At 65.0% G+C, this 12,370-nt stretch overlaps 1 protein-coding gene across 4 annotated transcripts; it reads left to right on the top strand.

Annotated features, from left to right (window-relative positions):
• Positions 1-972: 972 nt before the first annotated feature.
• On the top strand, positions 973-10,608 carry PANX2 (pannexin 2). 4 transcript variants are annotated; one of them, XM_055252116.2, is made up of 4 exons: positions 973-1,481; positions 7,258-8,718; positions 9,250-9,451; positions 9,537-10,608. In XM_055252116.2, exons 1-4 carry the CDS (start codon positions 1,256-1,258, stop codon positions 9,574-9,576), a joined length of 1,929 nt encoding a protein of 642 aa, XP_055108091.1. In that variant the 5' UTR covers positions 973-1,255; the 3' UTR covers positions 9,577-10,608. The 4 variants fall into 4 exon arrangements, with proteins under 4 accessions (XP_055108091.1, XP_055108090.1, XP_063478558.1 ...); XM_063622488.1 differs by adding an exon at positions 5,766-5,816 and having other exon boundaries at positions 1,342-1,481; positions 9,250-10,608; XM_063622489.1 differs by lacking the exon at positions 973-1,481 and adding exons at positions 2,447-4,374; positions 5,766-5,816 and having other exon boundaries at positions 9,250-10,608.
• The last annotated feature ends 1,762 nt before the right edge of the window (positions 10,609-12,370 follow it).

Genomic DNA, 12,370 nt, shown 5'->3' with positions numbered 1-12,370 from the left:
TGCGCCCGCGTCTGAAGCCAGACCCCCGGCTCCCCGAGGGAGAACAGGACGGAGGGCGGGGCTGTGGGGAGCGGAGGGAATGAAGGTCAGGGAGGCGGCGGGGACCCCCTAAGCTGGCACAGGCCCCGGGAACGGCTGTGGAACAGGGGACGGGATGGGGCGTGGGGGAAGGAGGTGCCGGCTGCAGGAGCAGGGGTGATGGGGTCACTCACGGCGGCGGGACTGGGGGGACTGGGTGGGGGGGTCGGGTGGGGCCGGGGCTGCAGTGGAGAGTGTGGGGCGGGGAGATGCCCTCATTGTCTGCGCACGGGCGCCCGAGCCCGGAGAAGAGGGCGCCGGCCTCCCCGCCCGTGGCCGCAGCACCCCAGGAGCGCGGGAATCTCCGGGCCCACATTGGGGCACGGCCGGGGCAGGTGGGGGGCCCAGGCGAGGGAGCCCTCTCTGCGCCCTGGGCTGGGCGAAGAGCCCTGCGGTGCAACGGGGGCAGCCTCGGCGCGCGCCCAGTCCTCACGTCGCCACTGAGCGGCGACGCCGCCCCGGCCCGGAGCCCCGCAGGGCCGCCCCCACCCCTGCCCACCCTCCCGCGGGCCGGGGCAGCCCCCACCCAGCCACCCCCCGTTCCCAGGAAGAGGGACCGGTCATTACTCATTCATTTCATTTCATTTAAATATTTTCTGCAAAGTCATCGCCCGCGCCGCATCTGCGTGGCGGGGGGCGGGGTGGGGGCGGAGCCACGCCGCGGAGTCGCCGCAGGTAAACAGCCCCCTCCCCGCGGCGGGAGCGGGGCCGCCGGCCCCAGGCAGGGACAGCAGCCGCCGCCCGCGCTCCGGGCCGGGATCCCGCCGCCGCCCCCGCCGGAGGCACGCACCAGGGCGGGGGCCGGGCTGCGACGGAGGCGGGTGGCTCCTGTGCCCCCCACCCCCGCGCTGGCCCGGGCCGCCCGACCCCTGACCCCGGGGGCGGCGGCGGAGCGCCCCCCAAACCCCACCGCGGGCTCCGCGCCCGGCCAGCCCCGCTCCCGCCGCGCGCCTCCGGCTACTCCCATCCCCCGGAGCCCCCCGCTCGGTCCCGGCGTCCCCTGCCACCCTCTCCCGCGCCCCGCGTCCCCATCCCCGTCCCCGTCCCGCGCCCCCACGCTCCCTGATACCCGCCCCCGCGCCGCGCGTCCCCTCCCGCCCGCGCCCCCCTCGCCGGGCCCCGCCCCGCGCCCCCCGCCCCGCCCGCGCCCCCCGCCGGGCCGCGCCCCCCGCCCCCCATGCACCACCTCCTGGAGCAGTCGGCGGACATGGCGACCGCGCTGCTGGCGGGAGAGAAGCTGCGGGAGCTGATCCTGCCGGGCGCGCAGGACGACAAGGCGGGCGCGCTGGCCGCGCTGCTTCTGCAGCTGAAGCTGGAGCTGCCGTTCGACCGCGTGGTCACCATCGGCACCGTGCTGGTGCCCATCCTGCTGGTCACCCTGGTCTTCACCAAGAACTTCGCAGGTGAGGCCGGCGGCCGGGGCGCGGGGCGCGGGCAGGGGGATGTCCGCAGGTGTCCGGGAGCTGGCGCTTCCCGCGTCCCCGGCGGCTCCGTCCAGCCGCGCCCACCGTGGCCTGGCTGCGTCCGCGGCGTCCCCGGCACCTTCCACAGCCGCCCCCATCCTAGCAGGTGTCGCTGGTTGCCCAGACCCCTCGTCTCTATTTTATTGTTGTTCTTCCTTCCATTCGTCCGCCCATGGCCGCGGGTGGGACTAGGCCTGTCTGGACCCGGGGGTCCCAAATGTCATGAGACGCAGGGTCTGGTTTGGAGAATGTCACAAGCAGTGCCTTAGGGGATGCGAGGTGGCCAGGTGGGGACCAGGAAAGGCCGGGATGGGTGTTGACAGCAGAGAGCTGATTACAGGGGCTGGTGGAGCTGCCGGGCAGGGTTCCCAGGCTGGACTTGGGTGGAAGGAGGGCAGAGATTCTCTGAGAGGCCCAGGCCCTCCACCCCTCAGGCGGGGCGAGGCCTCTCCGGGAGCACTGGGGGCCTCCCAAGGTTTGACGCAGGGGGCTAGCATGGGGCAGGGCCACGTGTCAGAGCAGGGAGCCTGGAGCTCCTGCAGGGAGATGGGGGCTGGACCAGGGCAGGGTCCTGGGCTGGTTAGATTAGGACCTGTGGGGACACCTGAAGCCACCCAGGCGAGGCAGGAAGATGGACAGAGCAGCCAGCCTGCCTGTGAGCCTCTGCGGAGTGGGGTCCTGGTGCCTCTGCCCTCCCCAAGGAGTGGGGTGAGACAGGCGGAGCCGAGAACTTCCTCCCCTGGGATCTGGGCCAAGGCAAGGGGGATCAGGGTCTCCTGGCCTGTGTGGCCCAGAGGTGCTAGCCTGCAGCGAGGAGGGGTGTTGGGACCCTGGGGCCCTCTCTTTTGCAGCCTCCAAACCTCAGCAGACCCTGCCTCAGCACTGGCGCTTCCCAAATCTCCCAGGTGCCTTGCCTTAAGGAGTCCCTGTGGCCTGGAGATGCCAGACCTGAGGGTGGACATTGGCCAGGCTGTCTGATCCCACCCAGGGGCGGAGGAGGCCTCCTCTTGGACACTGGAGCCCAGACACCGGGGATTAGAGGACCCCTGGGGTGGGTGCACAGCACACTCTGCAGAGCAGGGAGCCCAGGCATGTGGTGGGGCCTTGGGGCAGGCCCAGCGTGTCCAGGTACCATATGTGTTCTGTGTGTTTGTAGCAACAAAGTACCACAAACTAGGCAGTTTCAAACAGCAGACATTTATCTCTCATGGTTCCAGAGGCCAAAAGTCCAAAATCAAGATGTTGGCAGGGCCCTGCTCCCTCCCAAGGCTCTAGGAAAGGGACATTCCAGCCTCTTCAGCTTCTGGTGCTGCCGGCAATCCTTGGGCGCCTTGGCTGGTGGCCCTGCCAGCAGTCTCTGCCTCTGTCTTCTCATGGGCTTCTTCCCTCCCTGTCTCTGTCCAAATTTCCTTTTTTTTTTTTTTTTTTTTTTTTGAGACAGGGTCTTGGCCCAGGCTGGAGTGCAGTGGTGTGATCTGCAACCTCCACCTCTCAGGCTCAGGTGTTCCTCCTGCCTCAGCCCCAAGCCCCCAGTAGCTGGGACCACAGGCATCCGACACCACACCCAGCTAATTTTTGTACCATGTTCCCCAGGCTGGTCTCAAACTCTTGGGCTCAAGTGATCCTCCCATCTCAGCTTCCCAAAGTGCTGGGACTACAGGCGTGAGCCACTGTGCCCTTTTCTTTTTTGTTCCCCACCTCTTTTTTTATTTTTTGAGACAAAGTCTCGCTCTGTCACCCAGGCTGGAGTGCAGTGGTGCGATGTCGGCTCACTGCAACCTTTGCCTCCTGGGTTCAAGCGATTCTCCTGCCTCAGCTTCCCAAGTAGCTGGGACTACAGGTGCCTGCCACCACGTCTAGCTAATTTTTTGTATTTTTAGTAGAGACGGGGTTTCACCGTGTTAGCCAGGATGGTCTCGATCTCCTGACCTCGTGATCCGCCCGCCTCGGCCTCCCAAAGTGCTAGGATTACAGGCGTGAGCCACCGCGCCCAACCCATTTTTTGTATTTTTAGTAGAGACGGGGTTTTGCCATGTTGGCCAGGCTGGTCTCAAACTCCTGACCTCAGGTGATCCGCCCACCTTGGCCTCCCAAAGTGCTGGGATTACAGGCGTGAACTACTACACTCGGCCCAACTTTCTTCTTTAAAATGGAAAGGAAGCGAGTGCTCTGCCCCCGAGCACCCTCCCAGGAGCCTATGGGCTGGTTCCTCTTTTTGGCCTCAGCATCCTTGGAGGGCCTAGCGCAGCCCCTGATGCCGCAGGGCAGGGTTGGGCCTGAGGGCCCGTGTGGCCAGCTGCTGTCTCAGGATGCGGTACCCTCGAAGGTTGGGGGCCAAGTCCCAGGGTCTCCAAGGTGGGCTGGGGAAGGGTCTCGGCCCCCCTCAGCCTGCAGAGACTGGAAAATGTAGCAGGTGCGCAGCCACCGCCAGGATTAGCTTCCTGTGGCTGCTGGAACAAACCTACACGTCAGAAACCACATGCGAGTCTCATGGGGCTAAAACGAAGGTGTCAGCAGGGCTGGCTCCAGTGGGGAACCTGCTTTCTGCCTTCTCCGGCCTCCAGAGGCCTCCACATTCCTGGCCTTGCAGCCCTTCCTGCGTCCTCAGAGCCGGCCACATGGCGTCCTCTCTCCCACCCCCGCTTCTGTCCTCACATCTCCCTGACTCTGACTGTCTTAGAAGAACCCTGCAATTGCCACCACCAAGGCCCCCACCCAGGCATGTCTGCAAAGTCCTCGTGAACCGGGACACGTGACACCGCCACAGGCTCCAGGGTTGGGACGTGGCATCTTTGGGGGCCATGATTCTGCTCACTGCAGACCCCGTGTGCAGGTCTGTAAGGCCAGGGGAGTTGGGGAAGGGCCAGGGCCTGGCCTCGGCTGAGGGCTTCCAGGATGCGGCAGTGGTCTGGGGTGACCAGACAGGGTTTGGCCAGCAGGCAGGAGAGCCTGCGCAGAGCCAGGGTGTCCTGGAGAGGCGTCCCCACTCCCCAGGTGGGAGGACAGGGGCGGGAAGGGCTGTTGGGAGGGACCCAGCTTCACCCTTGGGGGGCACCTTGGGGCCATGTGCAGGCCAGATCGCAGGGGTGGGCTGGAGACGAGCTTGGGGAGGGCAGAACCGAGGAAGGGCAGGACTGGGGGAGGGCCGGGGGGGCTGGGCTTTAGCCTCGGGCCCTGGGGACAGCATTCTGAATATGGGAATATGGGCTGTGTTGGGGTGCGTTCAGACACCCACTCAGAGGTGCCCCAGGCAGCACCAGGCCCCTGGCTGCCAACTCTGATATTGTCACTGGGGCTCTGAGGGCTGGGTGTGGACAGGCTCCTTAGCTGGGAAGCCAGTGTCCTCTCTTGGGGCATAGCTGGCGTGGCTGGGATCCACACAGCAGTGTCTTCCAAGAAACGGGCCCCTGGCGGCGGCTCTGTCTGCCCTGTCAGATGGGCCAGGCCTTCCTGCCTCCCGTTTGGACACCTGCACTTGCCCAGGCAGGGTCCCACTGTCCCTGGGAAGTCCCAGAGGAGGGCCTCAGACAGAGGACCCGTAGCAGTCACTGCGTGTGGGATGGGCCCATGGATTTGGGCTCAGCAGCCCCTCTCTGCTGCCCCACCCCGAGTCAGGCCAGCACCCCCGGCCCTGGCAGCCCCTGCTAGAAGCTGTGGCAGCATCCACCGGGAGAGGCCCGGCTGCCAGCAAAGCTTTGAGTCCGTCAGGACCTGCTGAGGCTGCCAGGAGCACCCTGCACCCTGCAGGTGAGCGGGTCCAGGGAGGAGGGAAGCCTTGCTGGATACGCCTTGAGGCCCCCAAATGGCCGGGCCGCTCACCTGCAGTGAGTCAGGGCAGTATCCTTGGTTGAGCAGATAAGGAAACTGAGGTCAGAGTGGCAAGCAGGACTTGTCTTCCCCTTGCTGCCACCATCCGGCAGGGAGACAGTGACAGGCGTGAGGAGTTCGGGTCCAAGTGGGGCTCCGCACAGTGCGGGCAGCTCGCCAGACATGTGGCCTGGTGCGGGGCCCCTGCTTTCATCCACCTTGGAGGAGGCCAGGCTGCCCCTGCCCCAGAGCCAAGGAGCCCTCCTTCCCGTCTCCCTGCAGCCCCACTGGAGTCTGGGCCCAGGGTTCTGGGGCCTCTCCCCACCCATGTTGGCCAAGCATGCCCAGCAAGGGTGGCTGCCAGGGATGGGCCCAGCTCAGGACGGGACACAAACCTGTCCCTGTTCTCTTCCCCAGGGTGGACGCTCTTCTCTGGCTCCTGGGATTGGCTGTGAGGACAAAACATAAGTAAATAAAATATGCCATTTTCTCAACCAAGAGAGTGGATTCCTTTGCCTTGTCCGGTTTGCTCTTCTCTGAGCCCAGCTCATCTCCAGCTCGATGTCCCCACCGAGGACTCGGGCCTCAGGTCCCAGCTTTTCCTGCCTCTTCCCAGGCTCCCTCCCAAACTCTCCAGAGTCCCCAGGACCCTCAGGGGGATCTGATGACTCATGGGAACCCTCCCTGAGCAGGCTGTCGGGACTGGTAGATGTGCCTCAGTGGTGATGATGGCAGCCAGGAGCTCCGTGTGGGGTCTGAGGGGCTCGTTGCTGAGCCGGATTCAGGGCTGGAGGTGCCCAGCCCCTGGGCCCCTGGGGCATCAACAGTGAATTCCCAGAGTGGGCAGAGTCTCTAATCCGCCTCGCTTTCCGTCCCTAATTCAGGCCTCGGCACAGACGGACAGGCCTGTCCCTGTTGCTTCTGGTCTGTGGGGAGGGGATTGTGCTGATGTGGGCCCTGCCCTGGGGCTGCTCTTTGGGGCTGGGAGACAAGGCTGAGGCTGGTGTGGGCCCCGGCGCCTGTGCTGTGTGAAGGGCTCAGCCTGGACAGACTGCACGGTGGCTGGAGGCCCCCAGGCTCTGAGCCTTCCTGGGAAACATTAGCAAGATCCCAGCCGCTCAGACCCCACACGGCCAGGGCACGAGTGTCCTGAACGCTTTCACTGCCGTTCGTGTCATTGTCACCTGCAGCCAGAGACAGGCTCTTGAGGGAAAACACAGAGTTCAGTAACAACCATTTGCCTGCAGTTCAAGGGACTCCCTCTTCAATTTTAGCAGCAGATACCGCAGTCCAGCTGGTGACATCCCCAACCAGCCCCATCTGGTGTCTGGGGTCCCCAGGCTGGCCAGTCCCCAGAACAGTGGGTCTTAGGGAGGTGCCCCTCACCCTCAAGGGTGGGCAGAGCCCACGCTGCCTTCCCAGTGCTGTGGAAGCCACCCTGCCAGCTAGCAGCACCTGAGCCAACCGCCTTCCTCCCAGGAGAGCCCCGGGCTGTACATGGCCTGTGGCTGGGACCAGGTTTGGGTCTGGCTGTGTGGATAGAAGAGGGACTCTGGCTGGGAGTCCCGGCCTGCCTTGGCCCTCTCTGGGATTTGGTTTCCCCTTGTGCACATAGGCTTTGTGACATCTGGAGAGGCGCATGGCTCAGGTGGTTTTGCAGGCGGTCGTGGCTTCCACCTGCAGGTGCCCCGCAGCTGACCTCGTGGGGGTAGTCAGGGCAGGACCCCCACACCACCGTGGTGGGGGGAGGGGGTGGGGTTCATCTGGGGAACCGCAGGTGCTGCGTGGGAGGAGGCTGGAGAGGCTCCTGGGAGGGGTTCGGCAGGGACGTGGTCAGGTCCAGCCCGGTTTCTTCAGCCCAGCCCGTGCCGCCTCCCCGCCCCAGCCCGTGTCTCCTCTTTGCCCCCAGAGGAACCCATTTACTGTTACACCCCGCACAACTTCACGCGCGACCAGGCGCTGTACGCCCGCGGCTACTGCTGGACGGAGCTGCGGGACGCGCTGCCCGGCGTGGACGCCAGCCTGTGGCCGTCGCTGTTTGAGCACAAGTTCCTGCCCTACGCGCTGCTGGCCTTCGCCGCCATCATGTACGTGCCCGCGCTGGGCTGGGAGTTCCTGGCCTCCACGCGCCTCACCTCCGAGCTCAACTTCCTGCTGCAGGAGATTGACAACTGTTACCACCGGGCGGCCGAGGGCCGCGCGCCCAAGATCGAGAAGCAGATCCAGTCCAAGGGCCCGGGCATCACGGAGCGCGAGAAGCGCGAGATCATCGAGAACGCGGAGAAGGAGAAGAGCCCGGAGCAGAACCTGTTCGAGAAGTACCTGGAGCGCCGCGGCCGCAGCAACTTCCTGGCCAAGCTATACCTGGCGCGGCACGTGCTGATCCTGCTGCTGAGCGCCGTGCCCATCTCCTACCTGTGCACCTACTACGCCACGCAGAAGCAGAACGAGTTCACCTGTGCGCTGGGCGCGTCCCCGGACGGGGCGGCAGGTGCGGGGCCCGCGGTGCGCGTGAGCTGCAAGCTCCCGTCCGTGCAGCTACAGCGCATCATCGCGGGCGTGGACATCGTGCTGCTGTGCGTCATGAACCTCATCATCCTCGTCAACCTCATCCACCTCTTCATCTTCCGCAAGAGCAACTTCATCTTCGACAAGCTGCACAAGGTGGGCATCAAGACGCGCCGGCAGTGGCGCCGCTCGCAGTTCTGCGACATCAACATCCTGGCCATGTTCTGCAACGAGAACCGTGACCACATCAAGTCGCTCAACCGGCTGGACTTCATCACCAACGAGAGCGACCTCATGTACGACAACGTGGTCCGGCAGCTGCTGGCGGCGCTGGCGCAGTCCAACCACGACGCCACCCCCACGGTGCGCGACTCGGGGGTGCAGACCGTGGACCCCAGCGCCAACCCCGCGGAGCCCGACGGCGCCGCCGAGCCGCCCGTGGTCAAGCGGCCGCGCAAGAAGATGAAGTGGATCCCCACCAGCAACCCGCTGCCGCAGCCCTTCAAGGAGCCGCTGGCCATCATGCGTGTGGAGAACAGCAAGGCGGAGAAGCCGAAGCCCGCGCGCAGGAAGACGGCCACGGACACGCTGATCGCGCCGCTGGACCGCTCCGCCCACCACTACAAGAGCGGAGGGGGCGACCCGGGCCCGGGCCCTGCCCCCGCCCCCGCCCCGCCGCCCGCCCCCGACAAGAAGCACGCGCGCCACTTCTCCCTGGACGTCCACCCCTACATCCTCGGCACCAAGAAGGCCAAGCCCGAGGCGGTGCCCGCCGCCCTGCCCGCCTCCCGGAGCCAGGAGGGGGGTTTCCTGTCCCAGGCGGAGGACTGTGGGCTGGGCCTGGCCCCGGCGCCCACCAAAGGTAGGGGCCGGGCCGGAGACGAGGGACGGGGGACGGAGGATGGGAGAGGCGCCCACAGCCACAGCGGCCCACGGGAGCCTGCCCAGGGCGCTAGGGAAGGGAGGGGGCCTGGCTTGAGGCCCCCTGAAAGGGGGAAGGGAGGAGACCGAGGTTTGAACCGGCTCCATCAAACGGACTCACTGTCAAGGTGAGCCTCAGGCCAGGCAGGGCCCTGGAGACCCTCCCGGGAGGCAGGTGGGGAGGATGCAGGCTGGGAGGGACGTGCTCCTGGTCAACTCCCTGGAGCTCCGCGTGCTTGGTGGAGCCAAGTTCCTCGGGTGAGGAAATTCCACCGACGGCACTGCGGCTCCAGGACAGTGGGGCGGGGGGTGTTCCCAGGCCAACTGCTGTGTGCAGGGGCGTCCAGGCCCAGCGTCTCCAGGGCGCTTCAGAGCCCTGAGCCCTGCTCCCCCGCCAGCCTGCACTGGGTGGGCGCTGGCAGGGGCGCAGCGGCAGATGGTGTGAGATGTCTGTGCTCTTGGCTGTTTGCAGATGCTCCGCTCCCCGAGAAGGAAATCCCGTACCCCGCAGAGCCAGCCCGGGCAGGGCTTCCCTCGGGGGGCCCGTTCCACGTCCGCTCACCTCCCACCGCCCCTGCTGTGGCCCCTCTGACACCAGCCAGCCTGGGCAAGGCGGAGCCCCTCGCCATCCTGAGCCGAAACGCCACACACCCGCTGCTGCACATCAACACGCTGTACGAGACCCGGGAGGAGGAGGAAGGGGGCCCCCGCCTGCCGCAGGACGTGGGGGACCTCATCGCCATCCCTGCCCCACAGCAGATCCTCATCGCCACCTTCGACGAGCCGAGAACGGTCGTGAGTACTGTGGAGTTTTGAGGGATGGCACCGCCCAGGCCGCCGAGAGCCCCTCTGCGTGAGTGTGGTGTGGCCTGGCCGGCCTCCCTGTGGACGCCAGCCCTGCGTGGACGTGGCCTCTGCTTCGCCCGTACTGCCCGCATCCCCAACCTCTGTCCGCATGCCTGGGGCCCTCACCCCCACGCGTTCGACAGGGGAACCCGCCCGGACGGCATCGCCAGGCACTGGCTGGGGTGGGAAAAGGTGGCCCATGGAGCCAGTGGCCAGGACGGCTGAAGCCCGCCTCCCATGCTCCTGCATCAGGTGCCCAGCCGTGGGTGGGGGCCGTGAGGTGAAGAGTTTATTTTTTTAGTCCGTTTCGTCCTGGCCCCGGGCTGTGGCGAGACAGCCCAACTCCCCCAGCCCAGCTCCCCCAGCCCAGAGCCAGGGAAGAGGAAGGTGGGGCCAGTCCCACCAGTGGGGTGGCCACGCCCATGGGATCACATGCTCAGGGGTCGCCCCGTGCAGGGACTTGATGCCCTCGGGTGGGAGGGACCAAGGTCCACCCTCGGGTCAAAGATCAATGTGCACTTTCTCCTTGTCGCCTGACATACATTTTATTTTACTAAGACTGCTGTACCGAACAAGCATATTTATCATCAGGAGACAGGATGGGTTTAAAGCAGGATGGTGTGTGTGTGAATGGGCATGAGCAGAGGTGGGCGTGAGTGAGCGGGTGTGTATGTATGAGTGTGCACATGTGTGCGTGCGGACAGAGGGTGTGGTGCCAGCCTGGGTGGGAGTGTGTGTGAGCAGGCGGGTGAGTGCGTGAGTGCGCACCAGCGTGTGGCCCATGTATGAGGAGTGGAGGAGCCCAACGCAATAAGCACGTCCCCCACCTGGGCCCCCTGCCGCGGCTGAGGCCACATGGCTTCCTGTGGGAGCCCCGGCCGGCACCCGGCTGGTCCCACCCCGAATACCTCGGCCATGGAGGCCATGTGATGCAGAATTAACAAGGTAGCACCGAGCATATCAATAAATATTATTCTGATAATCACCTGTTCTCCGCCGGGGACTTCGCCTCCCTCCACTCCCGTCCCCTGACTCGGCACCATGAGTGGGGGTGCTGGGGGACGTGGGGCAGGGGCCGCCTTCAGAAGCGTGATGAGGGGCCCCTCTGCACCCACAGTGGGTGTCACACTTGGAGCGGGACATGCCCTGGACTCGGGCTGTGGGCACGGAGGCGATTCAGCTGTGGCCTGAAGCCCTGGGGCACACAGGCTCGGGAGACAAATGCACGACCCCCTTAGTCTTCCTGCTCCTGCAGCGGAGCGAGGAGGGGGAGTGTGAGGCACCCTCTAGGAGAACAGAGAGCTGGCAGGATCCAGGAAGGCTTCCTGGAGGAGGCGCCCTCAGTGTGCTCTGGGATGCTCAAAACAACACAGAGGTCCTGAGCAGGTGCCTTTGCTGGGCCCAGGACTCCATGGAACAAGGCTGGTCCCGTGGGTGCACCATGGAGCCACGTGCCCTGTAGACCCCGGCAGGTGACCCTGAGAGTCTGAACAGAGGCTCCTTGAAGACAGGTGGCTGGGCAGCTAGGCCAGAACCCCATGGGGGCTGGAGTGGGGTTGGGAGTGTAGGCCACTAATTGCAAGGGTGGGCTCGGCTGAGATCAGAGTGGACCCACCTGCCACCTGGCCTGGGCTTCCTGGGAGCCCCATCGCCAGGTCCCTCCTGGAGCAGCCCTGAGCCGGCAGGGCAGGGCTCCCCAGGTTCCCAGGAGTAAAGAGGAAGGGCGTATCCAGGGTGTGGCCCCCACAGGCAGGGCCTGGCATGAGACACACAGGGACAGAAGCTGGAGGGTGCATCCCGCCCTCCATGTTAAAACGGAGGTTTTTATATTCTTCTGGGCTGGCGAGGCCTCTTACCATCAAAAGAGCTGGGCCAGGTTCCGGAGCGTATGCCTGTCATCCCAGTACTTTGGGAGGCTAAGGTGGGAGGATCGCTTGAGGACGGGATTCGAGGCTGCAGTGAGCCGTGATTGTGCGACTGCACTCCAGCCTGGGCGACACCATGAGACCCTGTCTCTAAAAAAAATAAAAAAATTTAGTCAGATCCCCAAAGGAGGGGCACCCCGTGCCACCCAGGGCCACGCAGGAGGGCACCGAGGTCGTCGCAGACATAGGCAATGGGGGGAAGCGTGGGCAGAGCCTTCACTGTGGCTCCACCAAAGGAATGGGCAGGGTGGGGCCGCAGGCTTGGGACTCCAGAGTGGACACCCTGGTGGGTGCTGGGCAGGGGCTGTCCCTGGCTGCCGGGTACATAGCCCAGGGTGACAAGAGCAGGGGGACAGGGCCTAGGGTGTGAGAGCCCACAGAGGAGGCCTGGAGGGAATGTAGGCCCTGGACACAGGAGCTTGCACAGGAAGTTGTTTGCTGACAAATCGGTGGGCCTTAGGAGAGGCAGTCTCACCAGGGCCAGCAAGGCCCCAGAGGTCAAAGCAACAAAGCAGAAAATAAAAGGCACAGTTCGGCCGGGTGTGGTGGCTCACACCTGTAATCCCAGCACTTTGGGAGGCCAAGGTGGGTGGATCATGAAGTCAGGAGTTTGAGACCAGCCTGACCAACATGGTGACACCCTGTCTCTACTAAAAATACAAAAATTAGCCGGGCATGGTGGTGCGCACCTGTAATCCCAGCTACTCAGGAGGCTGAGGCAGGAGAATCGCTGGAACCCAGAAGGCGGAGGTTGCAGTGAGCCAAGGTCGCACCACTGCACTCCAGCAGCATGGGTGACGGTGAGATTCCGTCTCAAAAAAA

Source organism: Symphalangus syndactylus, chromosome 18 (genome assembly GCF_028878055.3).
Source record: "Symphalangus syndactylus isolate Jambi chromosome 18, NHGRI_mSymSyn1-v2.1_pri, whole genome shotgun sequence".
Classification (NCBI taxonomy): domain Eukaryota; kingdom Metazoa; phylum Chordata; class Mammalia; order Primates; family Hylobatidae; genus Symphalangus; species Symphalangus syndactylus.
Note: the sequence above shows the minus strand (reverse complement) of the source record. Positions and strands in the feature narration are given on the sequence as shown.

Excerpts from the sequence above, each read along its gene's own strand:
- PANX2 (XM_055252115.2), top strand. The coding sequence starts at position 1,256 with ATGCACCACCTCCTGGAGCAGTCGGCGGACATGGCGACCGCGCTGCTG. Across the intron at positions 1,482-7,257 it reads CTTCACCAAGAACTTCGCAG|AGGAACCCATTTACTGTTAC; the intron begins GTGAGGCCGGCG and ends CTTTGCCCCCAG. Across the intron at positions 8,719-9,249 it reads GGCCCCGGCGCCCACCAAAG|ATGCTCCGCTCCCCGAGAAG; the intron begins GTAGGGGCCGGG and ends GGCTGTTTGCAG.